The 26,938-nt window shown below is 31.9% G+C and overlaps 2 protein-coding genes across 2 annotated transcripts; both read right to left on the reverse strand.

Annotated features, from left to right (window-relative positions):
* Positions 1–358: 358 nt before the first annotated feature.
* On the reverse strand, positions 359–8,326 carry LOC146939501 (uncharacterized protein At5g08430-like). Its single transcript, XM_085753141.1, has 11 exons — positions 8,151–8,326; positions 7,877–7,985; positions 6,539–6,618; positions 5,987–6,174; positions 4,409–5,297; positions 3,194–3,306; positions 2,773–2,832; positions 2,373–2,423; positions 2,051–2,122; positions 1,672–1,924; positions 359–1,281 (listed from the first exon to the last, which is right to left on the reverse strand). The coding sequence occupies exons 2-11, from the start codon at positions 7,972–7,974 to the stop codon at positions 656–658; spliced, it is 2,430 nt and encodes an 809-aa protein (XP_085609267.1). The 5' UTR covers positions 7,975–7,985; positions 8,151–8,326; the 3' UTR covers positions 359–655.
* Positions 8,327–9,994: 1,668 nt separating this feature from the next.
* On the reverse strand, positions 9,995–18,627 carry LOC146939502 (uncharacterized protein At5g08430-like). The gene is made up of 11 exons (XM_085753142.1): positions 18,443–18,627; positions 18,070–18,179; positions 16,664–16,743; positions 16,098–16,285; positions 14,516–15,392; positions 14,064–14,176; positions 13,650–13,709; positions 12,575–12,625; positions 12,074–12,145; positions 11,695–11,947; positions 9,995–10,929 (listed from the first exon to the last, which is right to left on the reverse strand). The coding sequence occupies exons 2-11, from the start codon at positions 18,165–18,167 to the stop codon at positions 10,343–10,345; spliced, it is 2,379 nt and encodes a 792-aa protein (XP_085609268.1). The 5' UTR covers positions 18,168–18,179; positions 18,443–18,627; the 3' UTR covers positions 9,995–10,342.
* Positions 18,628–26,938: the final 8,311 nt, after the last annotated feature.

Raw genomic sequence — 26,938 nt, forward strand, 5'->3', positions numbered from 1 at the left:
TATGTTGCTTATGATCTTTGAAGGGCACCTAATTGACACAAATGTGTAGACACCAATAATGATTTAAGAAAATAGAAATGATTGAATGTGTCGGTGTCCTACACGAAAATTGTTTATGCAAAATACAATCCTTAGTTTTATACGATGGCTTGATATGATATTTTGCCACTTTCAAACAAAGAAGCATTCTATATCAATATTATTTGAAGTATGTCCGATCTCTGATGTTGTGCTATACGCCCTCTATTTTGCTACTCCCTTGCTGGTTGGATGAATCAGTTTGTAACTATATTATCTTACTATGATACCTGTCATATCATAAGATTATGTGTGTACATGTTTGCACCTTTCAGATATAAATCATAAAAAAAAATACGCTTAGACCACACTTCTAAAAGAAATATGTGTGTTTTGTTGCAACTTACAACAGATTATGTAGTCACAAAAAAATAAAATATAAATCATTGGAACAAGAGAAAAATTATAATGGCTAATTTTTCCATCAGTCACATTGTCAAGGATAAAGTACTTTTTCATTAGCAGCATTTCAAACAAGCAGCTATTTGTAGAGAGCAAAAGTATATAACTCTACTAACTATCAACACTGATGTGATGTGAAGGGAGATCAAAATGAATGATCTCCCTTCATTTTGATTTACTTTCCCTTTGGGGGGAAAAAGAGCCCAAGTGCATCCCTCAGAAGCATTGCATCTCTTTCACTCTCATCTGTCTTCCATACCTTGAAATCTAAGGGAGAAAATGTGGAATCCAATTCGCTCCAGTGTTTGAGTACAGACATTGGAAAAGGCCCTTTTGTTTCACTACCACGAATACCTGAACAATACCAAATGGAAATATCAGGACTCTCCGTACCCTTTCTTGCTGCTGAAGAAGTGACTGTAATATTCACATCTTCATCACTGTCACTTAACACAATAACATCATTGACAATCGCCTTGACAGGATCCGCAACCATAACACTTTTCCTTTCCTTTACTGTCTGATCAGCATCCATATTAGAACCTAGATTTCTGCAATCTACATCAGCAGAAGCATATATAGCATTACTTGGTTGAGGCAAGCCACATTTTGAGGTCTGATAATCAGAGTTCGATTCTTTAAGGAGTCCATGCTTGAAATCATCTCGGCTTTTTGAGGTATCTTGAATCAGGTTTTGAGAAGTGTCTTTGACTTGGGAAGCAGTATGGACAGACAATTGATCAACAGTGGCAGTAGGAAAGGCTGTACCATCTTGATTATTTTTCACTGGAGTTTTTGGACCTAAGTCATGAAAATTAACACAGGATATTGTGAGCTACATTTCATACATACATGGTACAAACATTAACTAAATTAGTGGCACATGAACTTTTTTCTGCGTGAAGAAACTCAATTAGTGAATCATGCATAGGAAAGAAATAATAAAAATATCACCATGAGACTATAATATATTGAACTCAGATGTTATATTAGAGTACATTAGTAGAAAATGGAAACAAAAAAAAACATTAAAGAAAGAATCTCAATGCATTGACAAATAACAGCATGACAAGAATGTGAAAATGATAAATACCAAAAATCCTATACACAGAATGTTAAAAAGTGATGTAGTTTAAGCACACAATAAGTGTGTGAAAGAAGAGGGAGTATAGATAGGAAAGCCTGACAGACCTAAAACATCTGTTCTCTTATCCAGATATTGAGCAAAACCATCATGTGTGGAGTACTGTCCAACAGAGTTACAAGTCTCTCCAATGGCTAATTCTGGCAAATCATTTTTCTCAAGATTATCTTTTTTGGAGGAATCTTCTGGTGACAGACTGCTATCAATCATTTCAGGAATTACTTTTGGAATTTCATTTAATAAACGTGATTGTTCTGACGGAGACTCAAGCTTCTGTTTTTGGTCCATATACTGAGCAAGTGTATGGAAATATGGTTAAGGCACAAATTGTTGGCATTAAATTAGGGAACAAATTACCAATTCACAACATTTTGCCCTTTAGCTTTTAATATGAGGTAACATTAATAAAAACATCACAAAAGGATATTCTCTCCTCCATCCCTTTTCATTGGCCCGATCAATACGATTTCGTAACAATTGTATCTCCCTTGAGATCCACTGCCATATAAAGCAGAAGAGAGACAAATATCAGTTACAAAATATGATAGATCAGATGTTCTTTTATACTCTAAAGGAATCAGAAATGTTCAATGATGTTAATAAGCCATTAGACAAATGAACTACTGGGGATAAAGGATTGAAGGGACAACTTAAGGACAGATTTTAAATTTCCAGTTTGATTTATAGATTTACTGCCTCCTGACACGCACTTAAGTAAATTTCACAATACTATGGATATACGACATACATGCTTTATCATATCTTCATGCAGAGTTCTGGCTTTGTGCTCAAGCTCCATCTGGGAAACACAAACGTGGTTATCATTTATTTGGTCACTACAAATCCAATCAATTATTATTTAACAAATCAAATTCTTACTCGTACGAAACACAATGCTCACATAAGGGAAAACCCACAAAATCAATGTTCTCTAAAATGACAGAAAAAAATTAAAGGTTCTGACACAAAACTAAAGCCCAAAACACCTAGTACAGCCAACATAATACTGCACCACATAATAGTAAATTGTTACTATTAAAATCTGAAATTTGAAAAGATTTACAGGGTCCTTATTTATATCTGGACAGATGACCAAGCATAGCTTTTTTCATGGCACATTCTAAATCAATCACACACAGCAAACTTACTATAGTTGGCTTTTTGAGTAGACCATTTGTCATTCTGCGATACAGATCTTGACATTCTTCCTGCAGATAATGCTTGTAATTAGAAATCCATGGAATGTACACAAACAACTAGGGTGAGTGTAGACTTTACAGAAGAATCCATAACTTTAGGCATAATTTCCTTGAATAATATAGATACACAAATTATATCGGATAACATCAACAAACTTTGAAGTCAATAACAAATAACCACCATCATATCAGAAACCCAGCTATGCTCTTAGTCAGGAAATAATACAGTATATTCAACATCTTATAGAAAAATAGTTTAGAAAATGAGTTTCCACTTTTACTAGAAACAGCTACTCCGTTTTTACCAGGTTTAAAAAATTGGGGAAATTGCAGCAGAAAACACTGTTAGTAGTTAGCACAATATTAATACCTCAGAAAAGTCATTATCAGAAATTTTGCTGATAGGTACATCTTCTGCCACATAAGAAAGTCGGAGCTGAATTTCTTGGTAGATTTCGTCTTTCTTTGATGATCTTTTGATTTCTGTGATATGGATACATAAAACAATGTACACATATAAGAAAAGTACGATAGCTGGTAAAAGAATGTCACTCATGTTGACTTCATTTTGCAGCAATGTAATATGCCAAGAAAGAACACATAGTACTCAGGCCTTCGAATTTTATACATTTTTGTTTTTGCGATGTGTTTTTTTTACAATGTATGGCTTAGTTATATGCAATATTCTTTTCCTACCAATGAAAGCTTTGGATACAATCTATGACTTAGTTTTGTGCAATATTCTTTTTCTACCAATTAAAGCAAATTGCTGTCAAAATTACACGTATTATCCACGTCTACGTAAAAGAATATATAAAATCATGAAGCAAAGCACGAGTTTTCATGTGCTTAACCAAATTTATGTCTTAAGTATACTACGCTGAAAATTCTGAAAATTGCTCAATCACAAGAAAAACTGGTAGTTCACTTGTGTCAAAAAAGGGTAACCCAGTGCACTAAAGCTCCCGCATATGCAGGGTCCGGGAAGGGGTCCCACCATTGTTGGTGTATTGTACGCAGCCATACCCTGTTTTTTACACAAGAGGCTGTTCCAGGACTTGAACCCGTGACCTTTCAGTCACATGACAACAACATTACCGGTTGCGCCAAGGTTACCCCTCGTAGTTCACTTGTGTCAAATTTGAAAAAAATCAAGGATAATCAGTACATATACTAGAGCCATTTCACACAACATAGCATTCTATACAACATCTTTACTGTTCTTAATATTCCACTTTTCTTTATTTTAACTCGCATATTCTTTTATAGTGGTAGTTCACTTCTAGTCAAATATCAAGACAATCAGTACAACGTAGTGCTAGATCCATTTCCTACAATATGTACTATTCTTTATATTTCATTTTTCATTCTATAACTTGCATATTCTACCATAATGCTTACTAGGTGAAACAAGAAAATCTTACTAAAAGCTACAACAAGTGTGTTACTCCGCATTATAAGGGAATTGATGAACTTGGGACAACGTTTTATAAAAGATCAAGAATAATGACAGTCTCAGTACTGTACTTGAAAACCTGAAGCTAGCAAAGTTAATTACTACACTTTAAGTGAAGAGCAAGATTACCTATTACTTGTACGAGCACATGAGAATTTTTCTGTAAATAGTCATTTCGGTCGGATTTGATTCTAACAAAACTTCCCAACACTTTGCCATCAAAGGTTTCTGGTTTCTTCAAAAGCTCCTCAATCAAGCCCCTCTTCAAGTACACAAGTTTAATGTTTGAATTAATTATAGCTGCAAAACCACTTGGCAGCTCTTCAGAGAGTACACTCTGACAAGGTTTTGTAGCTGAATTCAAATTTCCCTGCTTTGTATATTTGAATGCCTCATTACCATTATCCCTTTCTTCTGAACTACTGATAATACCATCACTTTCCTCAAAATTATCTACAAAATGTGATGCAAGAAGCTTTTGTATGTTGTTCTTATTAACTGTTTTCCGCCTCAGCAAAGTTATTAAATTTGCATCACAGATTACCATCTTCTTTTTCTTGGGGTCAAAAAGCTGGTTTTTGTGGCAGTACTTGCTGATGATTGAAGCAACATCAATTTCGGAAAAAGCTTTGGTCGTGTCTTCACCAATATTTTTAAGAAAATCTATGAGACTTCTTGAACCCCATCCAACAAAATCTTTTTTCTTGTCTTTCTCTACTTTTTGATTTAATAATTTGAGCTTTTTTATGCAATTCTTCTTTCTCCTCGCCGATTTAACTCCTGCCGTGTCATCCAGGTCATCATAATCAGAATCTTTGAAGTTACTAACATCAGACTCACCGGTATCATCATCCCCCTCACTTATTTCATATGGATCACACTTGTTTTTTCTATTTACAATAGTATCACGGGCAAAATAAACTTGCTGAGAATTCAGCCCTTCTTTTTTCTTGATAACTTGATAATAATCAAAAAAGTAACTTTCCTGTGTATCTGGATCTTTCATATCGACCTTTTCCTGCAAATGAAAAAGCACATAATGATAAGATATATGGATAAAGAGGAAATTTATACAGCCTGGATGAAGAGATGAACTTTCTTTACTCAATTCCAAGTTCAATGTAAAAATATCAAACTTGGTTACAGAGTTTACAAGGTAAATCCTATAGCTAGATTCGTACCGAGACTTTAGTCATTAAAGTGAAACATTCCATTCATCACAAGCCAACAAGTAACCCACATTCAAACACTATTCTACTTTTTGCACTGGTTCAATATAAGTCAGACAGTATAGTTCCTAATTGATTCCTGTACTGTTTTCAGAAACGATTTAAACATGTACAAAGAGTTTAGGATTCTTGTTCAATGATAAATAGAACATGTTTTTTGTTTTAAAGTTGAACACATCAAAACAAAAACACTTACAAGATGTTTCCAAAACAGAGAACAAAATTAACAAAAAAAACACGAGAACAACTGCCTGTGTTGTTTATATCCCCAGCATAACAATCCTGTATAGGTTTAGCTGGAAACTCTACACACAAACATTGGCAATTTGAGCCAAAAAATATCAAATTGTAAATATAAATATATGATAAACAAATAGGAAGGTTTTCAAATTTAGGATTCCATATAATGTTGCCGGTTTCTGTTTTTTTTTTCTTTTTCTGCACATAATATAATGCATGATATGAAAAAATATCTTACCCCATCAGAATCGACATCAACATTTTTCTCAATTAAATAGGCAAGTTTTGAGCAGTGCCTACAAAATCCTCTGTTTCTTTTGACAAGTGCAAATTCAGCACCATGGAAGCATTTTTTACAAAAAGCTATTGGGCAGCACAAGCACATAAACTTCGATGCTCCAAGGCATCCGTGACAATAATGGGAACCTATAATATTATTCAAAAGTCATTCAGCATCAAAAGAATTAAAATGCATTTTGCCAGATTCTCTTACTCATGAACAGACAAAGAAAACATAAAAAAGAATGAATTTAATCGCAACAAAACAACACAGGTCTAAAAATTTATACGAGGTTGCCAATTCCAGTGAAATCTCTTAGAGTTGAAGACAAATATAACACTAACTTCTCAAGCATTTTTTACGTAATCAGGATTCAGGATATGCAGGTTCAAATAATATACAGAGTGTTCAAAAGCAAAACTTGAACACCAATTATCGTCATGGCGGTATCAAATGCACATGTACGACACCAACATAATAATTGCAAAAGTAAACGGTGAAGTAACTTACCACAACACCAATTATCATCATTTGTCAAAAAGGAATCATCTTTCTCCAGGCATTCAGCATGATAGGTTTTAAGGCAATTCCTGTAATCAACCATAAAAAAGAAAGTCACAAACAAAACCAAAATATGTCTTTACATAATGATTTTAGTATCCAATAGTAAAACATAGGCTTAATTGCAGTTTTAGCCCCCTAACTTTCCCAAAGTTGCGATTTTGGCCCCCTAAGAAAAAAAACTACAAAACCGCCCCTTAAGTTTTGCAAATGTAGCAGTTTTGGCCCCCAAGGCAAAAAAAAAATTAAAAAAATGACACATGGCACCTCACTTAGGGTGCCATGTCAGCGTAGACCAAGTCAAAATTGGTCTTGGGGGCCAAAACTGCCACAGTTGCAAAACATAGGGGGCGGTTTTGTAGTTTTTTTTCTTAGGGGGCTAAAACTGCAATTAAGCCTAAAACATACTAATGATAGTGATGACCAAGCTTTGGTTCATAAAAAATTCTAAGTAAACCACAAATCTATTAACAAAAAGTAAATATAACATAACCACAAATCTTATGCAAGGCTAAGCACGTGCTATATAAGATTGGAAACAAGTCTGAAATGGCTGCTACGAATTATAAAAACAGAAAATAAGCAAATTCTAAACTTATTCACTTACTAAACCTTTTTCAAAATAAAATATGACCAGACAACAAAACAAGTATCACTGTGTATTTACAATAATTTTGTAGCAAATAAAAAAGCCAAATAATATATTTAAAGAAAGAAAAGATATCCCATGTTCCTTTTATTTCAGAAAACAGATCAACTAGTTACTGCCAAGGAAGAAATAAACTCAATTTAACATATTATTTTAGGAATTTACTTCTCATTTGCATGCTTGTTTTTCGGGAAAAGTAGCTCCTTGCAATGCATGTTTGGTTCTGTTGTGACAAAAATTGATTTTACTTGTGTGTGTTGAATGTAATGTGGTTTATGATTGAATCTATTTACATAAAAATGAGTTGAACAATATATTTAAGAGTAAAAACCACGGTTAGACTAAAAAACTACAAATTCTAACTTCAAGTTAGAATCAAGTCTGGAGACAAAATCAACTCAACTCAAGAGCAACCAAACACAGGCTTGACATCACTCAATTTCACATCACATTATTAAACAAAATTAGAATAAAAAATAAATTTCACAAAAAAATGAACAAAATATATAAGCATGAAAAATGAATGAGCAAAACCCAAAGTTAGTGAAAATCTTAATCTTCAGCTGAGAGAGTAATGTAGATATATAGTGAAATTGATTATATAAAAATAAATGAAAAGCATGAAATGAAGTTAGTACCTAAAATCACAGATTCTCATTTCACCACCATCTTTGCAAATAAAGCAAAAACTTTCAGCGATCTCTTCCTTTTTTCTTTTGTTGCTCTTTCTCCCCATTTTTGCTTACTCTGAACAAAATAAGACAAAATATGAATCATGATTTTGCTTCAGAATGAACGAAACAAGCAAAAATCTTCAGCTAAGAAACTACATTATTATTATGATGCTAAAAGTTGATGAAGAAAAAAATGCAGAAAAACACAGAGAGAGAGAGAGAGAGAGAGAGTAAGCACCTTGCAGTGAAGGTTTAAAGGTTTTACTACGACGAAGGTGTAAACATATTTCAATTTGAGAGAGAGAGAGAGAGAGAGGAGAGGAAAAAAAGAGAGAGTGGTGCGTTTGGAGTGTGAAGCGAATAGGACAATTTGTATTGTAACAAACTTTTTCTTTCTTGAGTGAAAGGTACGTACATAACATACACCACGACTTGAGTGAGTAATACAAAGACACTAAACACTTTTTACTCAATGTCAATTTTCATCTATCCAAATTTACTCCCTTAAAATTAAAAAAAAAATGATGAATAATTTTTTAGAAAGAAAAAAATGTGTGATGGTTGGAGAGGACAAGGAGTGTGAATGTGCATTTGAAATGAGTTGGAAATGAAGAAAGAGAAACGAATAAGACAATAATTACTATAACAGATTTTTGTGAGTGGGACGTGCATACACCACGCCATTACCGATTTCGGAAAATAGTTATTGCCGTAGCTGTTGTGCTACAAATGCACTATCCATAATCTACACTTTTCAGTAAATGACTAGTCTTTGCTATATAAGGGCAGACCTCAAATCTGTATAATTATATTGTGAAATTTCAGAGGAAAATAATGACTAAATTCATTGTCGTTCAGTTAAAAAAAACTAAAATTTTATTTTACTACTAATTTAAAGGGTTAAATTGACCAATCTTTATTACTACACTTTAAAAGACTAAAATGCCTGTTTATCCTTACAGTTTTAGAATCATCTAGTTATACTAAATTTAAGTTAGATCATATGATTTACTTGAGTGCAAACCAATATGAGAAAGTTTGTTTAGAATAATATGTCGAGAGTGGGTTGTTAATACTTATTCTCCTTAAATTAAAATAATTTTAAAATTTATTTCTTTTTGACTATATATAACAATCGGGTGAAGAACATCTATGATTGTGTACCAAAATAAAACGGCATGAATTTTCAATTTCAGTGGGTATATATATCTAATTGAGGTTTGGCGGTATACTTCATATTAATCACAAGTGAAGCTTTAACTCACCTGTCTTCGTCCATGTCTTCATATTAATTAATACTTCATATTGTTTTATCAAAGAAGGATTTAACATGGAGGAAAAAGGGGTTAATTGATTATGATATTTTCGGCTGTTCTGGATTGCAAATATAACTGTGTGTTGTTGTTCACTAGCTTTTATGTTGAACATTTTGCAAATGGCCTTCAGGTACTGTGTTCTTTTGGTGAAACATATGGTTGCTTGGTCCTATGAGATTGTTCCTTTGAGTTTGATATGTGCCGTGGTTCTGTGTGTTTTATCTAAGTAAATATCTAATTTGTTAAGACTTAAGAGGTGTGATTGGTGGTGGTAACACAATGAGCCAGTTTTGGGGTTGAATTTGTATTCGTTTTCGGGCGAGGAGAAATATACAGGGACATGATGAAAACTCAAACACAACTTGTGTGACATCTTGCAGTTCAAAGCCTTCTAAGGTGAACTTAGTTGCTCTACATCCCGTTAGCAGAGCTCATTCTTTTCAACCTTATGAAACTTAACTTTGGTGTATTTTTTCTCTCATCTAACAGTGACACATGATTGGATCCCTCTCAAACCCTTCAAAACAACCAACCTCTTTTAAAAGAAAAATTGATTCAATTAGAGCACTTACATCATTTTCAAAACACCAAATATAAAAAATATAGCACTAAACCGCACGGGTCTAAATCTAGTTCATTATAAAATTGTTGCTTTAGAGGAGAACTTCACACAAAATCAGTCAATAGCACAATGGAAGGTACAAAGAGAAAAAAACATTCAATGTGTTTGGATTTGTGAAATTCAAGAAAAAAAACATTCAATGTGTAGTTTGAAAACTTCAAAAACAACACTGGGTTGAGTTTGTGCTCAAATTGTATGACAAGGAGTACAAGAAAATAAAAACATGTCAGAGATACACCAGAGAAATAAAGATTATAATTTCATCTCTGAAAAATTGTCAAAGGATAAAGTATTTTTTTTCAATAGCAGCATTTCAAACAGGCAGCTACTTGGTGAAAACAAAAGTATATTGTACGTTTCCCTTCATTCTTTTATTGCAATTTTCTAGCTTTATCAAAAAGTGAAAACAAAAGTATATAACTATATTAATTATCAAAACTGGTGATGTTATTAAATAGAGATGATTTCCCTTCATTTTGATTTACTTTCACATTAGGGAAAAAACAGCTTAAGTGCATCCCTCAGAAGCATTGCCTCTCTTTCATTCTCACCTGTCTTCCAGACCTTGAAGTCTAAGGGAGAAAATGTGGAATCCAATTCGCTCCACTGTTTGAGTATAGACATTGGAAAAGGCCCTCTTGTTCTACCACCACAAATACCCGAACAGTGCCAAATAGGAATATCAGGACTCTCCACTCCCTTTCTTCCAGATGAAGTGACTTTAATATTCACATCCTCTTCATCGCTGTCACTTAACATAATAACATCATTGACAGTCGCCTTAACAGGATCAGCAACAGCAGGGCTTCGCCTTTCCTTTACTGTCTGATTGGCATCCATGTTAGTACTCAGATTTCTGCAATCTACACCAACAGAAGCAGATATAGTGTTACTTGGTTGAGGCAAGCTACATTTTGCTGGATATAGGGTCTGACAACTAGAGTTTGATTCTTTGAGTGCAGGCTTTCCACCATCTTGGCCTTTTGAGGTGTATTGAGAAGCAGGAAGAACAGATAATTGTTCAACAGTGGCAGGAAAGGCTGTTTCATCTTTGTTTTTTTCCACTGGAGATTTTGGACCTAAGTCATGAAAATCAACACAGGATATAGTGAGCTACATTTTACACATACTTGGTACAAACATTAATGAAATTGGTGACACATCAACTTTTTCCTATATGAAGAACCTCAATTAATGAATCAAATATAGGAACGCAATCGTAAAAAATATCACCATTAGATTATAAATAACAAAGGGAAAGTGATCCTCTTAGCATAATAAAACATTAAAGGATATATTATGTAGAACTCGGATTGTGATATTAGAGTACACCAGTAGAAAATGGAAACAAACAACATTAAAGAAACAGAACAGGAAGATCACAAGCAGCAGCAAATGAATGCCAACTTCCAGCCTAGGCCCAAAGCTGATCCCAACAGACCAAAATGTTTCCATGTCCATGCCCTGGCAATCTTTCTGAGCCCCACTCAATTTCCACTAAGCATAACTATCTCTACACCTAAGTCTCCTTTGTGTCCCTCTCTTCCCTTTCCTGGAATATACCTTCCATATTTTCGCACTATAACCCAACTATACCAATATTGGGCTATACACCAGCCAATATATTTGGCTTCTGAGTCATCACTGTAGAGAGAATCTCAATGCAATGACAGACCACAGTATGACAAGAATGTGAAGATAATAACAGATTCAATATCAAGAATCATATAAACAGATTGTTAAAAAATGGAGGTAGTTTAAGCACAAAATAGATATATGAAGAGGTAGTTTAAGCACAAAATAGATATATGAAGAGAGAGTATAGATAGGAAAGCCTCACAGACCTACAACAACTGCTCGCTTATCCAGACATTGGGCAAAACCATCTTGTGTTGAGTATTGTCCAAAAGAGTTGCAAGTCTCTCTAATGGCTAATTCTGGCAAATCCTTTTGCTCTAGTTTACCTTTTCTTGAGGAATCTTCCGGCGCCAGATTGGTATCAACCATTTCAGGAACTACTTTTGGAATTTCACTTAATAAACGCAATTGTTCAGATGGAGACTCAAGCTTCTGTTTTCGGTCCATGTACTGAGCAAGTGTATGGAAATATGGTTAAGGCACAAATTGTCAGCGTTAAATTAGGAAACAGATTAACAATTCACAATATTTTGGCCTTTAGCTTCTAATATGAGGTAACATTAACAAACATATCATGAAAGGATATTCTCTCCTCCGTCCCTTTTCATTGGCCAGATCAATATGATGTTGTAACAACGCCATCTCCCTTGAGATCCACTGCCATATAAAAAGGAAGGGAAAGACAAATATCAGTAACAAAATATGATAGATCAGAGGTTCTTTTATACTCTTAAGGAAGCAGAAATGTTCAATAATGTTAATAAGTCATAGACAAATGAACTATCGAATTGATAACATGAAGGCAGATTTTAAATTTTCAGTTTGATTTATAGATTTACCGCCTCCTGGCACATGCTCAAATAAATTTCACAATTATGTGAATGTAAATTCTATGCATGTATAGTAAGTTTTTTGTAAGTTGAAAATAGTAAGAGAGCCTTTTCTCTTGTTGAATTTCATGATTAATAGCCCATCTTCACATGCTAGATTCCACGATATATCACTTTGAATTATATTGACCTCTATCTTTACAATAGAAAAAAGGGATTATATTACACAACGCGGTAATATTGATATGCGACATACATGTTTTGTGATATCTTCATGCAGACTTCTGGCTTTCTGCTCAAGCTCCAGCTGTAAAAGACAAGTTGGTTATCATTTGGTCACTACAAATTCAATCAATTCCTATACAAAAGAAACACAATTCTCAAACAAGGTCAAGCCCATAAAATCAATGCCGTCTAAAATGTCAAAAAAAATTAAAGGTTCTGATGCAAAACTAAAGTCAAAAATGCCTAGAAGATGTTGATATTATTGCACTCCTCATTGTTTCCCATAAAAGGTTCAGAAAAAATTAATGCCTAGAGTTTTATGTAGCCATAAATATATATAGTATGCTTCTGTTTCTCAATGAGCTGTTAATATTATTGCTTCTCCCGTGATTTACATTGTATCCCATGTGACCCCTCTCCTTTTCCCATCAGTTCAATAGCCCCTTCTCTATGCCATTGACATATATTAGCTTTAGTCATATGACATTACACATTAGTGAATGATATATTGGACGTGAAGTTAAAAGACAAGCCTTAATAACCATGTGGAGATATAGCTTTCTATGATTTCTACAATTGAAGAAATTTGGCATTTGCTTCATTGTTGAAGAGTCAAAAATGTATTGGCTACTAACTAACCGTGTGGAGATATAGCTTTCTTTGATTTCTAAGATTTTATCAAGCATGTGGTAAGGTGAGAGTCTGTTGCATTTATATTTCAGGCAAAAGAATAGTTGAAACAAGTGACTAGGATAAATTAAAGGCTATATTTTGAAGAAATTGGTATAATAGAAGACTCGTAGATAGCTACAAATATTAATATACTCTAGCTTAAGTCTCAAGCTTGATCTATGGATACCTGATGTATATGTACTGCAAAGAATGTAGATGTATTATTTTTATTACTATATTAATAAATAAACTTCATTCACCCTTACTTTTTCAGATATTTTCAAGTACATCCAGCATAATATTGAAACACAAAATAATAAATTCTTACTATTAAAACCATAAAATATTTACAGGGACCCTATTCATATCTGAACAGAAGACCAAAATTTTTTTTTTACGGCACATACTAAATCACTCAAACATGTCAAACTTACAACAGTTGGCTTTTTGAGCACGCCATTTGTCATTCTCTGATACAGATCTTGACATTCTTCCTGCAGATAATGCTTATAATTAGGAATCCATGAAATATACATCAACAACTAAGGTGAGTGTAGACTTTACTGCAGAACCAATAACCTAGGCCTAATTTCCTTGAAGAATATGGATACACAAATCATATCGAATAACATCAACAAACTTTGAAACCAATAACAGATAATCACATTCACATCAGAAACCCAGCTATGCTCTAACGCAGGAAATAATACAGTATAGTCAACATCTAATAGAAAAATGGTTTAGAAAATGAGCTTCATTTTAACTTGGAAAATACTACTTTGATTGCAACCAGGTTTCAGAGTTGGGGGATAGTGCAGCAGAAAATATTGTTAGCAAAGTAATAATACCTCAGAAAAATCAACATCAGAAATTTGGCTGATAGGTACATCTTTTGGCACATAAGAAAGCCGGAGCAGAATTTCTTGGTTGATGTCAGCTTGCTTTGATGATCTGTTGATTCCTGTGATATGGATACATATATCAATGTATGTATATAAGAAAATTATGATTGCGAAAAAAAGGTCACTCATGTTGACTTCGTTCTGCAGCAATGTATGACTTCGTCATGTGCAATATTCTTTTCTACCAATTAAAGCAAATTGCGATCAAAATGTCATATATGATCCTCTTATACATAAAAGAATATATGAAATCATGAAGCAAAAACAAGATTTTAGAAATGAGACCAAGAAAAATGAGAATACAATAGTATCAGTACTGTACTTGAAAATCTGAAACTAGCTATAATTGTATGGTTTATTTTTTCAGACCAGTAACTTTAAGCGAAGACCAAGATTACCTATGACTTGTAAGAGCAGATGAGAATTCTTCTGTAAATAGTCATTTGGGTCGGATTTGGTTCTAACATAACTTCCCAACACTTTGCCATCAAAGGTTTCTGGTTGCTTCAAAAGCTCTTCAATTAAGCTCCTCTTCAAGTAGACAAGTTTCATGTTTGAATTAATTATAGCTGCAAATCCACTTGGCTGCTCTTCAGAGAGTATATTCTGACAAGGTTTTGTAGTTGAATTCAAATTTCCCTGCTTTGGAAATTTGAATGCCCCATTACCATTATCCCTTTCTTCTGAACTAGTGATAATACCATCAGTTTCCTCCAAATTATCTGCAAAATGTGATGCAAGAAGCTTTTGTATGTAGTTCTTATTAACTGTTTTCCGCCTCAGCAAAGTTATTAACTTTGCATCACAGATTACCATCTTCTTTTTCTTGGGGTCAAAAAGCTGGTTTGTGTGGCAGTATTCGATGATGATCCAAGCAACATCAAGTTCAGACAACGCTTCAGTCGTGTCTCTACCAATACTTTTAAGAAAATCTATGAGACTTCTTGAACCCCATCCAACAAAATCCTTTTTTGTATCTTTAGCTACTTTCCCTTTTATTGACTTCAGCTTTTCACTGCACTTCTTTCTCCTCGCCGATTTAACTCTTGACGTGCCAACCAAGTCATCACAATCAGAACCTATAAAGTCACTCACGTCAGATTCACCAGTATCGTCTTCCCCCTCGCCTGCTTCATATTTGTTTTTTCCATTTTTAATGATGTCACGGGCAGTATAAACATCCTGAGAATTCAGCCCTTCCTTTTTCTTGATAACTTGATAATATTCAAAAAAGTAACTTTCAACTGTATCAGGATCTCTCATATCTACCTTCTCCTGCAAATGAAAAAATATAATCATAAGATATACGAATAAAGAGAAAATTGATACAGCCTGGATAAAGAGATGAACTTTCTTTACTCAATTCAGAGTTTCCAACCAAGAAAATAATGAACTAAAACAATTTTGAAGTTCAATGAGAAAAATGTCACATTTTTGACATTTTGTTATAGTCTATAAGGTAAAATTCTATAACATTGCATTCATCACAGTTGAACAAATAACTCAAATTAAAAAACTGGATTTTACTTTTTGCACTGATCCAAACGATTTGAACCCTCTCGAAGAATAACAGTGAGGAACCTGTTGGACAATCTAGGATTCTTTTTCAGAGAAAAATAGAACATGTTTGTTGTTTTAAACACGTCAAAACAAAACAAATATTTTTATTGATACAAAACACATCAAAACCAAAACACTTGCAAGGTGTTTTCAAAACAGAGAACAAAGTAACAAAAACAAACACAGAGAACCAGTGCCTGTGTTATTTATAGGCCTAGCATAACTAGCATGTATAGTTTTAGGTGGAAACTTTACCGACAAATATTGGCAATTCGTTCCAAAAAATATCAAATTGAAAATATAAATAAATGATAAACAAATAGCAAGGTTTTAAAATTTGAAATTCCACATGCTGTTGCAGGTTCTTTTTCTTTCTTTTGCTGCACATAATATAAGGCATGATTAAAAAAAATATCTTACCCCATCAGAATCTACGTCAGCATTTTTCTCAATTAGAAAGGCAAGTTTTGAGCAGTGCCTACAAAATCCTTTGTTTCCTTTGACAAGAGCAAATTCAGCACCATAGAAGCATTTTCGACAAAAAGCTATTGTGCAACACAAGCACATAAACTTTGATCCTCCACTGCATCGGTAGCAATAATGGGAATCTATAAAAATTATTCAAGAAATTCAGCATCAAAATCATTAAAATACATTTTGCCGTATTCTTTACACATGAACAGGTTAAACATATATATACGAGGTTGCCAATTCCGATGCAGTATTCTATAACAATGCTAGGAAAATAAAATAATATTTCACATAAAATTGAAATCTGAGTTGAAGAGAAATATAACACCAACTTCTCAAGCATTTTTTACCTAATCAGGATATGCAGGTCAAACAATATATAGTGTGTTTGGAAGCAAAACTCGGGCAAGAACATATTCATCAAATGCATAAATATGTAGGACACCAACAAAAGTAAATGAAACGTAATTGAATGCCCTATTATAAAGGAAAAAATAAACGGTGAAGCAGCTTACCACAACACCACCTATCGTCATTCTTCAAAAAGGAAGCATCTTGTTTTACGCATTCAGCATGATAGGTTTTAAGGCAATCCCTGTAATCAACCATAAAAATGAAAGTCACAAACAAGCCTTGGTATCCAACAGTAAAGCATACTAATGATAGTAACGACCAAGCTTTTGTTCATAAAATTTTTAAGTAAATCACAAATCGATCAACAAAAATTAAAATTAAATAAATATAACCTAAATACCAACAACTTCTTTGTGAATACTACTACACAGTTATCCTCTTTTTTGTAAAGCCAAGCACATGCAAGATAGGAAACAAGTATGAAATGACTGCTACCAATTATAAAAACAGAAAACAAGCATATGCTAGACTTATCCACCAACCAAACCTTTTTCAAAATAAATTTGCTCAAACAACAAAAAAAGTATCAACACATTACAATCATTTTTGTAGTAAATAAAAATGTTAAAGAATATAAATTAAAATTTAGAAAAATTAAGAGATCGCATGGTCCTTTTATTCCAGAAAACATATCAACCACTGACCGCCATGGAAGAAAGAAACTCAATTCACTTTTCATTCTGTCTGTGGCTGATATCACTCAATTTTCATATGGTATATTATGATATGACAAATGTTACAAATTTGATTCATATTAACCAACGTTTATTTTCCTCACTGATTAAGTAAAACTGATGAGTGTAACAAATCTATGAAGTACAGACACACAAACACGGGCTACTGATGCGACACTGACTTGGAAACATAATCAAGTGTTGATTTTGGACACGTCTTCCATCACAAGTGTCAATGCTACTAACAATAAATTAATGTTACTCAATCAGTGTGAACGCACTATTTAGTGGGAAACAAAATTAGAATAAAAATTAATTTCATTGAAAACCTAAAACATCGGTAAATAAGAAAATTTTGGCGCAACGGTAAAATTGATGTCATGTGACTAAAATGTCACATGTTCAAGTCCTGGGAACAATCTCTTGTGTAAAATAACAAGGTAAGACTGTGTACAATACACCAAATATGGGACCCCTTCCTGACCCTGCGTAAGCAAGAACTTTAGTGCAATGGGTTGCCCTATAGTAAAGCATGTATTGTAGGAGATTATCTCTAAAAACCACACATACTGATGCAACAACAAACATGATTATGAACATCTGAAGCAAAAAAATTAGGCTTTATAACTACGATAAAGTTACTTGATGATGATGATGATGTAAATAAATAAGCATGAAAATGAGCATGACCAAAACCCAAAGTTGGTGAAAATCTTGAGCTGCGACCACATACAGAGTAAAATCTAGTCAAAATTGTGAACTGATTTTGATTCGTCATTCATGAACGAAATGTATAATCATGCAATGAATGAAGTATGAAAAGAAATGAATACCTAAAATCACAAACTCTCATTTCACCGCCATCTTTGCAAACAAAGCAATAATCTTCAGCAATCTCTTCCTTTTTTCTTTTGTTATTCCTTTTCACCATTTTCTTTTGCTCCTGAAACAAAAAAGGGATAAAAAAAAAATTAAAAATCGTAGCTTTTTATAAAAGCTTCAACTCAAGTATGTTGATGAAGAGTAGTAGTGGGTGAAGAAAAGCGAAATTACAGAAAATGTGAATGTTGGATTTTACAGAATAAAGAACGAATGAAACAAAATCGTAAAGCTAAGAAACTAGTAGTACATTATTATGTATTATTATTACAGTGAAAGTTAAAGGAATGAAAAAAATGAGAGAAGAAGAGAGGAAAATGTGGGTACCTTGTAGTGAACGTTTAAAGCGTAAACGAAGGTGTAAATGAAAATGAGAGAAGAAGAAGAAGAAGAAGAAGAAGAAATTGATTAGTTTGGAACTCGTGAGTATATGAGTGTGAGTGAGGATCTTAAGTCGTGTGCGAGTGGAGAGTGGCATCATGCGTTTGTGTTGGGAAAGAAACAAAGAGAAATATTTTTTTGTCGGAAGATGTTTTTTTTTAAAAAAAAAATAACAAAATGATAGTATTTATTTCTTGACAAAATTACACTTTTAGTCCCTTGACTTAATTTCAGATAACAGTTTGATCATTTATCTTTTTTTTCATTTCAATTTGGTCCTTTTTGTCCATTTTCATATACATTTTCAAGTTTCAAATCTAATATTCTTATGCAAACATAGACGAGGATCATAGATTTGAGGACTGAAAGACCATAAGAAAATAAAATCATGAATTTTAAACTTAAAAATCCATATGTAAATGGATCAAAAGGACAAAATTGAAATAAAAAAAAGATAAAAGACCAAATTGTTACCTAAAATTAAGTTAAGAGACTAAAAGTGTAATTTTGCCTTATTTCTTCGAATTGAATATTTTATGCTGGAGCTGGGATTCGAACCTCGGACATCCCATTTCTCCACATTTAATTGTGTGAGCTCCAGCCACTAACTTACTAGACTAAAAAAAATTAATTTCCGTAAAAAAAATCTTTTAAATTTATACAAGATGAATCTGTAAATAAACTTATATCATTTAAATTAATAGCATATGACGATAAAGTGTCTACAAATAAAGGTCAACGTGATTAAAAATACACATTGACTTTGAAATGTCGAATCTTAAACTGTTGATTGAATCTGATCGAAGTTGATCATTCAATAAGAATATACACCCTTCATTAACAAATATAAGCAAAAATTCATATTTTAAATTCATTCAATAGATGATGTATGTTGTCTATAATAAAGACTTCATACATCATTTATTAAATGAATCTAAAACATTAATTTTTGCTTATATTTGTGATCGGAGGATGTATCAAACACCACAACAAGATAGGAAATCAAACAATGACGCGCAAGACGATAAAACACATAACGCCTCAACAACGAAATTAAGAGAGAGAAATTAGATTTATGTGAAAAAACACCTAATTAGATTAAATAAGGAGAAAAAGATTAAAAGATATAAATTAGGTCAAAAGAAATTTGACTGAAAATCACCCGGTCAATGAAAAAGAAAAGGGTAGTGTTAACTTGTGCCCTTAGGGCACATGTTAAGAAACTTAAAAAAAGAAACTTTTTCTAAAATTTTGTGCATTTAAATGATTAAAAAGTTAAATATTAAATGCAACGCACACATTCCAATAAGTTTTTTCTATATTTGAATCATTAACTTGTGTCTTGAGGGCACAAGTTAACATTTCCCAAAAGAAAATCTAGAGAGAAAAAACTACCTAGAGAGAGAAAAAATTGTTGGAAAATGTTAAATCATAATTTTAAGAGTGTCATTAAAAGATTAAATACACAACTTCCAAAAAATTATTTATATTTTTAATATTGTAACTTGTGCCCTTAGTTAGCATTTTCCAAGAATTGTATTGGAAAATGGTAAATTCAACTTTTTAGAAATTTAAAAGTTATCGTTTTTGATACAAACTCGTACACCCTCCGGTCACTAATATAAGCAAAAATCTACTTTTTAGATACATTCAATTAATGATGTATGTGACATATAATAAAGACCACATACATCATTAATTGAATGTATGTAAAATGTGGATTTTTGCTTATATTAGTGACCGGAGGATGTATATAATTATGTATTGAACGTCACTCCACTTAACTAGTTAAATAACTACGATTTAAAGGATTCTTTTTGTAAATGATAATATCAATACTATCGATATTTTTGTTGAAAGACTGCTATTGATTTTAATGATTGTATTTATTTTAAAAATGTGTATGTTTGTGAGTGTTTACTTCTTTTTTTTAGGGGAAGTGTTTACTGTTCTTTGGGATTGTATTTATAGCTATAAAACCAGATTACTTTTTTTTTTGATGGCTGGGGTTTGAACCTTGACCTTGCATATTTTATGCATTGTCCTTACCAACTGAGTTATGCTCACGAGGACAAACCCGATTACTTTGAAAATAGGGGTAGGGGTGTGTACTCCCTTTGTTACATTTATAAGTAAATTTTTATTTTTCATATTCATTGAATAATTGATATATCTAAATTATATTATAGTTAATATGCATCGGTTATTAAAAAATCTAAAAAAATGAATAGTTGCGTATAATGTGATCAGGGAGAGTATGTAACGTCCTCCTTTTATTTAATTATTTTTTTTTTAGTAAGTTAGAATCTATTTATGTGATTTATTTATATATATGAGGTGTTAGTATTTTATTACGTGACATTATTCTATTATTTATTAGAACATGAGAATTATTAGTGTAAGTAGAATTGGAGGTTAGAATAGAAATAAGAATAAGTTATTGGGCCTAAATAGATTTAGGAAGAGTGATTAGTATTATAAATAAGGAAGCTTAGGTTAGAAAGAGTTTTTACGTTAAACCGCTTTTTGGAGAAAGAGGAGAAAGAGGAGAACTCAGAGAGAGAGAACCCTAGGAACGAAAAACGCTGCTTTTGATTTCAGAAAAACAATCTAAGGTAAGGGTGAGACTATCTTTCACTAATATTAGGTCTATGAATCATTAGATTGCATCTAACATGCTGGATGAGTTTGTAAGGGAAGTCTCTATTCACCATAAGGGTTGTATGATCATATGGATAGTGAAGAGTTTTGTTTTCTATTTGTTTTTCATGATTTTTTTTGATGCATTCATGTTAAATTCGTTCTCTAATTTGCTGCTGTGATTTAGGATATATTATTGTCTCCTAATTCATTACTTTATGTGCTAAATTCGTGAGTGAAATATTGTTATGATATGTTGTGTTTAACAAATTGTTTGTGATGGTTGTCGATTAGAAAAACGTTGAATTGGTAATCGTAACCTGTGTATGATTGTAGAATTATTTATAAATTTTAATTAGGTGTTAGAGGAAATATCAGGATATATCATAGGATATCCCATATGTACAGGTGCGAATTGTAAAAGTTAGGGAGAGAATGTCATTACGTGATTTGAATGTAATTGAATACTGTGTAAGACTAGGAAACATGCAGATTTTCTTTTTAGTGGACACAAGTTAACTATATATTCTTCCAGTACGAAGGTTTAATTAATAAAAATAGAATTTTCCAATTGTGAGAGTAATTGGTTTTCACTCTTACATATAGTATGGGTAAAGGTAAATACAAGAAGACTTGGTTACTTCTAGGTATGGGTAGGCACTCATGAACATGATCTATATTGATGTAAATTAGTTTTTAAATTGTACCTGCCGAGTTAGAATTATAGCAGACTATAGATGAGTAGTAGAAGAATGGAAACCATCCACTTTAATTTCAATTTATAGACCTTGATTAAATAAGTCTTACTATCCTTTTTATAGTTATTTCTATTACGACCCTAGCAGAGTGTGATATATCTTATTTTAATAGGATATGTTTCAATTGAATTCCTAAAGAAGAATTTCAGCTAATGCCTTAAATTCAAAGATTAATATACTTTTAGAAATATGCTAATAGAGGAGCGAAATTAAGGATGATTTTGGAACACGATCTTAATAAATCGACAACTAATATTATCATAAATTAATTGATTGTGTATATTTTGTGTTATTTAACTACGAAAAATTGATGTGATATTTAACTATATTGTATTTGACGATGGTGCTATTTAAAGATGTGTATTTGTCGAGTCTTTTAAGGATGTGCTATTTGAATTTGTGTGATTTAAATGTGTGTTATATAAAGATGTGTTATTTGAAGATGTGTGATTTAAAGATGTGTTATATAGAGATGTGCTATTTGAAGTTGTGAAATTTAAAGATGTGTTATATAAAGATGTGATATTTGATGACGATGCTATTTAAAGATGTGTAAATGTCGGTCAAATCAAGAAGTTATAAGATGTTCATGAAGTTTCTAAGATGTAAGATGTTGAGTCCATGCATACTCATTTATAGATGAGGGCTCATGCCCTGGAGCTTTTGCTCAACCACGACGATGGAGCTTTTGCTCAACCACGACGATGGAGCTGTTGCTCAACCACGACGATGGAGCTTTTGCTCAACCACGACGATGAGGGCTTATGCCCTAAGAGTATATTTATGCACAACGACGATGAGGGCTTATGCCCTAAAATGGTACCACATGCATTTGCATTTCATGATGATTCAAGATGGTTTAAGACGTTAAGAGTTGCATAGTCGAGTTTAGATGCATTGTCAAGTCAAGTTGTTAAGTTGTGATGTTTTAACGAATTACTTTGTGATGTCTTTTAGTATGATGATATGTGACGATAACTGTGACTGCTATATGATGATATTTTGCTAAGATAAATGATGATGTTTATGTGTTTAATTATAGTTGTTAAATTATAAGATGTTTATGTTGTTAAATGTAATTTATGATTTATGAGCTTAATATTATTGTTTGAGAAATCTCACCCCTTCTGCTTGAAAATGTTGCTCTTCGTATGGGTAACTTGCAGGTAATCAAGATTAGCTGCGGTCGTGGGTGACTATCTCTCACTGTGTCCTTAGGTGCTCTGATACGTAACGGGATGGGGATTTTGATACTATTTTCTGTTCCTTTACGTATTACTTTTGAAGTTTAAGAATTATTATTGAACTAAGATTTATGAGACTTTTATGATGAGGCCTGCGTGCCAAGACTATTTCTATTGTTAAACTAAATCCGCTGCGAAGTTTTTAAATGTTATGTTGATGAATTTTTGAAGGATAAATTATTATTTATTTTGTTAAGATTTTATGATAAAGAGATGTAGCATTCCGTTTATGTGAATTACTCTGATAATTTATTATGAAATTTTTATGTTGAGAAAATGGGGTGTTACAGAGTATATGTGGATCGATGCGTATCCTAAGAAGTATCATTTTTTTTTATACAAAATTACATCTTAACTTAATTTTAGGTTCATTTGCATATGGATTTTCGAGATTCAGATCCATGAACTCATAAAATCTCTTTCCCTTACAAAATTAATTACATTTCTTAATACGTGTGAAATGTTCAAAACGTCTTATTTAGGACGGAGGGAGTAGTCTTTTGCTATTAAATATTAACCATAGAAAAATATTGTTTTTGTGAACTTAACTTAGTTGGTAAGAATATCTACACTATATATAAAGAAAATATATGGTTTTAGACTGACTTTTTCATTTTCAATTATACTCTTAAACAAATTTGAGTATAAGAATGTTATTTTGTTGGTGTTATTTTTTTCATTTTCAATTATACTCTTAAACAAATTTGAGTAGAAGAATGTTATTTTGTTGGTGTTATTTAAAAAGACAAGCATTTATTCCTTCAAAAAAAAGATAATCATTTATATTGTACTCCCTCCGGTCACTATTATAAGCAAAAATCAACTTTTTAGGTTCATTCATTAAATGATGTATTTGGTCTATATTATTGATCAAATACATCATTTAATAAATGAACCTAAAAAATTGCATTTTGCTTATAATAGTGACCGGGGGAAGTATTTGTTATATTGTTGATATGATTAAAAAAGATAAGTATAGTATGTTACAATGTGAAAGTGCACAATATCTATTATCTATACCTATAATTTTAATCAAAATTTCATAAAAAAACTATTGTTCGTAATTTATACGCATTAACGTAATAAAAAGAACGGACAGACGGGCACGAAGTGCTCGCCTGAATGCTAGTATTGATAATAAATGCAGGGACCGAGATCAAACCCCAGACACCCCCTGCCCCCACCCCCCACACCCCCACCCATTTATTCAAATGAATTTATAGCCACTACTTGACAAAAAAAATACCAAATATTTTTTTTTTGAGGGGGTAAAAAATATTAAATAGTAATCCTAAGGAAAAAATAAAAAAGAACAAATACAAGAGCCCAATGTTTTCCTAAAAAAAAAAAGTCCCGGTGTTAAGTTTGTATAACTTTATTATTAAATTTAATTTTTTAAGACATATATACATTTGAGATGATGAACCTAACCAATATTTACAATTATGGTAATTATTTTAGAGTATTAATAATACATGGACTATATTGATACATTTAAAAAGACGAATCTAACCAATATTTACAATTATGGTAATTGTTTTTCCTTAAAAAAAAATTGGTCATTGTTTTAGAGTATTAATAATACATGGACTATGTTGATACATTTGATGAGATGAATCTAACCAATATTTACAATTATGGTAATTGTTTTTTCTTTAAAAAAAATATGGTAATCGTTTTAGAGTATTAATAATACATGGACTATATTGATACATTTGATAAGATGAATCTAACCAATATTTACAATTATGGTAATTGTTCTTCCTTAAAAAAAAATTATGGTCATCGTTTTGGAGTATTAATAATACATGGACTATATTGATACATTTGATAAGATGAATCTAACCAATATTTACAATTATGGTAATTGTTTTTCCTTAAAAAAAATGATGGTCATCGTTTTAGAGTATTAATAATACATGGACTATATTGATACATTTGATAAGATGAATCTAACCAATATTTAAATTATGGTAATTGTTTTTCCTTAAAAAAAATTACTGTAATCGTTTTACAGTATTAATAATACATGGACTATATTGATACTTTCTACAATTTCAAAGATCAAAAACAAATTCGTTACATAAAAAAAAATCAAATAGGATTTTAACTCGTTTTAAAAATTTGAGAATCTTCAATAAGTTGATTTTAAATTAATTAATTTTGGATGATAATAAGTTGAATGTAAAATAATTTATGTTTAAATTTTTCACATAAAAGTGACTTGAACAATAACTAAAAAAATTAAAAATGGAGGAAAAATCTTTAAAATCAACCTTCATGGCATTAAGTCTAAGTAAATCTTATGAAGTCTAAGAGTAAAATTTGTTCTACTCACAAACATTAAAAAAAAGTGTAATCGAATCTTTGAACTATTTTATATTTTTCTAATTAGGTCTTTAAGCTAAGTTTTCATTAGTCAGTACTTGATCAATGTTGATGGAATACCAACATGTCAATCAATTTTACTCATAACCCTCCACCTAACATCCATATTATTATGTTTTTATTTATTTTTTGAAAGAATTATATTTTTATTTATTATTTACTAAATCAAATCATATTTCACTTTCAAAATAAATAAAATCAAATATTATTCTGCCAAATCCCTAATCTTGAGTTATTATACTCCCTAATCTTGATTTATGTCGACGAATTATGTAATTAACTATGGGACAACCCATTATTTAGAATAAATAAATTGCGATATGCATAGACTAATATTTTTTTTTTCATTCAAAAAGATATTAGTTACTGCAAATCTCAATATATCCTTTGATTCCTTTCTAACAATCAACCTTGACTTTCCAAAGAAAATCATCATGGAAAATCTTATTGGATTGCATAAATAGAACATGATACATTAGAAACATTTCATCATTTAATACAAATGAATCAATTGGAGCTACTTTACATACCATTAACTCTGCATGGAAATAAGTATATATTGAGATCTTGGTGTTCTTTGGGTGTTCGCAGGAACACTAACATATTTTCCCGGACACATCCATTGTTTTACCCTTAGTGATCATACAAACCAAAATTGTTTAGATAAAGGCAATAAAGACAAATGGCATAGGACTAAACCCAAAAGAAGAATCTCAAAAGATGAAATCCCCAAAATATTGCATGTGAGTATGTTATGCATAACATATGTAACTACAACTTCAAGTGATTTTGATGGGAGGTATAAACACAACAGAAGAATATGTATCATACGCCAAACCCAAGTACTTTTACAACTCTTTCTGGTGGGATGGTTTGAACCATGTCCATTGAGGTTTACAAAGTCAAGCTCTTTTATCATTACAGCTCACACCTCTTTGACAACAAGGCCTAGCATTCACCGACCCCATCCAAAGAAATTGTATAACCAAACCACAACATTTCACCCAAAATTAAATATATTTTAAAAAAATCACTTCCAACAACAAAATCAACCTCAAAAATTGATGAAAAATAAAAATTTAATTCAAACACTGAGAAGACAAAATAACTTGACCCACTTAATCTAAATCATCAAATACAAACTCAATCAAACGCAAAAAAATAAAAATAAAAAGCCAAATCAAACTAAATTACAATAATTCAAACTAAAAAAAGATAAGGCTATGAAATTATACTTGAGTGAAACAACACTAATAATTGGTTCTAACTTTGAAACTCTACATCTAATTGGGGGAGTAAGGGTCCTATTTATACTAAATTCGAACCCAATAACATAAACTCTAAGCCAACTCTCTAGGTGAATTGGATATGTCACCGACACACCTAAAAAGATAAACATTAACAATGAATGT

Source organism: Medicago sativa, chromosome 3, assembly GCF_051527215.1.
Source record: "Medicago sativa cultivar Bolivia chromosome 3, Bolivia_mono, whole genome shotgun sequence".
NCBI lineage: Eukaryota > Viridiplantae > Streptophyta > Magnoliopsida > Fabales > Fabaceae > Medicago > Medicago sativa.

Bases quoted from the DNA above. Each gene is read 5' to 3' on its own strand.
- LOC146939501 (XM_085753141.1), bottom strand. From the start codon at position 7,974: ATGGGGAGAAAGAGCAACAAAAGAAAAAAGGAAGAGATCGCTGAAAGT. The intron at 3,307-4,408 runs GTAATCTTGCTC...TCCATATCACAG, and splicing joins TGTGCTCGTACAAGTAATAG to AAATCAAAAGATCATCAAAG. The intron at 2,833-3,193 runs GTATTAATATTG...CATTATCTGCAG, and splicing joins CTGATAATGACTTTTCTGAG to GAAGAATGTCAAGATCTGTA.
- LOC146939502 (XM_085753142.1), bottom strand. From the start codon at position 18,167: ATGGTGAAAAGGAATAACAAAAGAAAAAAGGAAGAGATTGCTGAAGAT. The intron at 14,177-14,515 runs GTAATCTTGGTC...TCCATATCACAG, and splicing joins TCTGCTCTTACAAGTCATAG to GAATCAACAGATCATCAAAG. The intron at 12,146-12,574 runs GTATGTCGCATA...TTTATATGGCAG, and splicing joins ATGAAGATATCACAAAACAT to TGGATCTCAAGGGAGATGGC.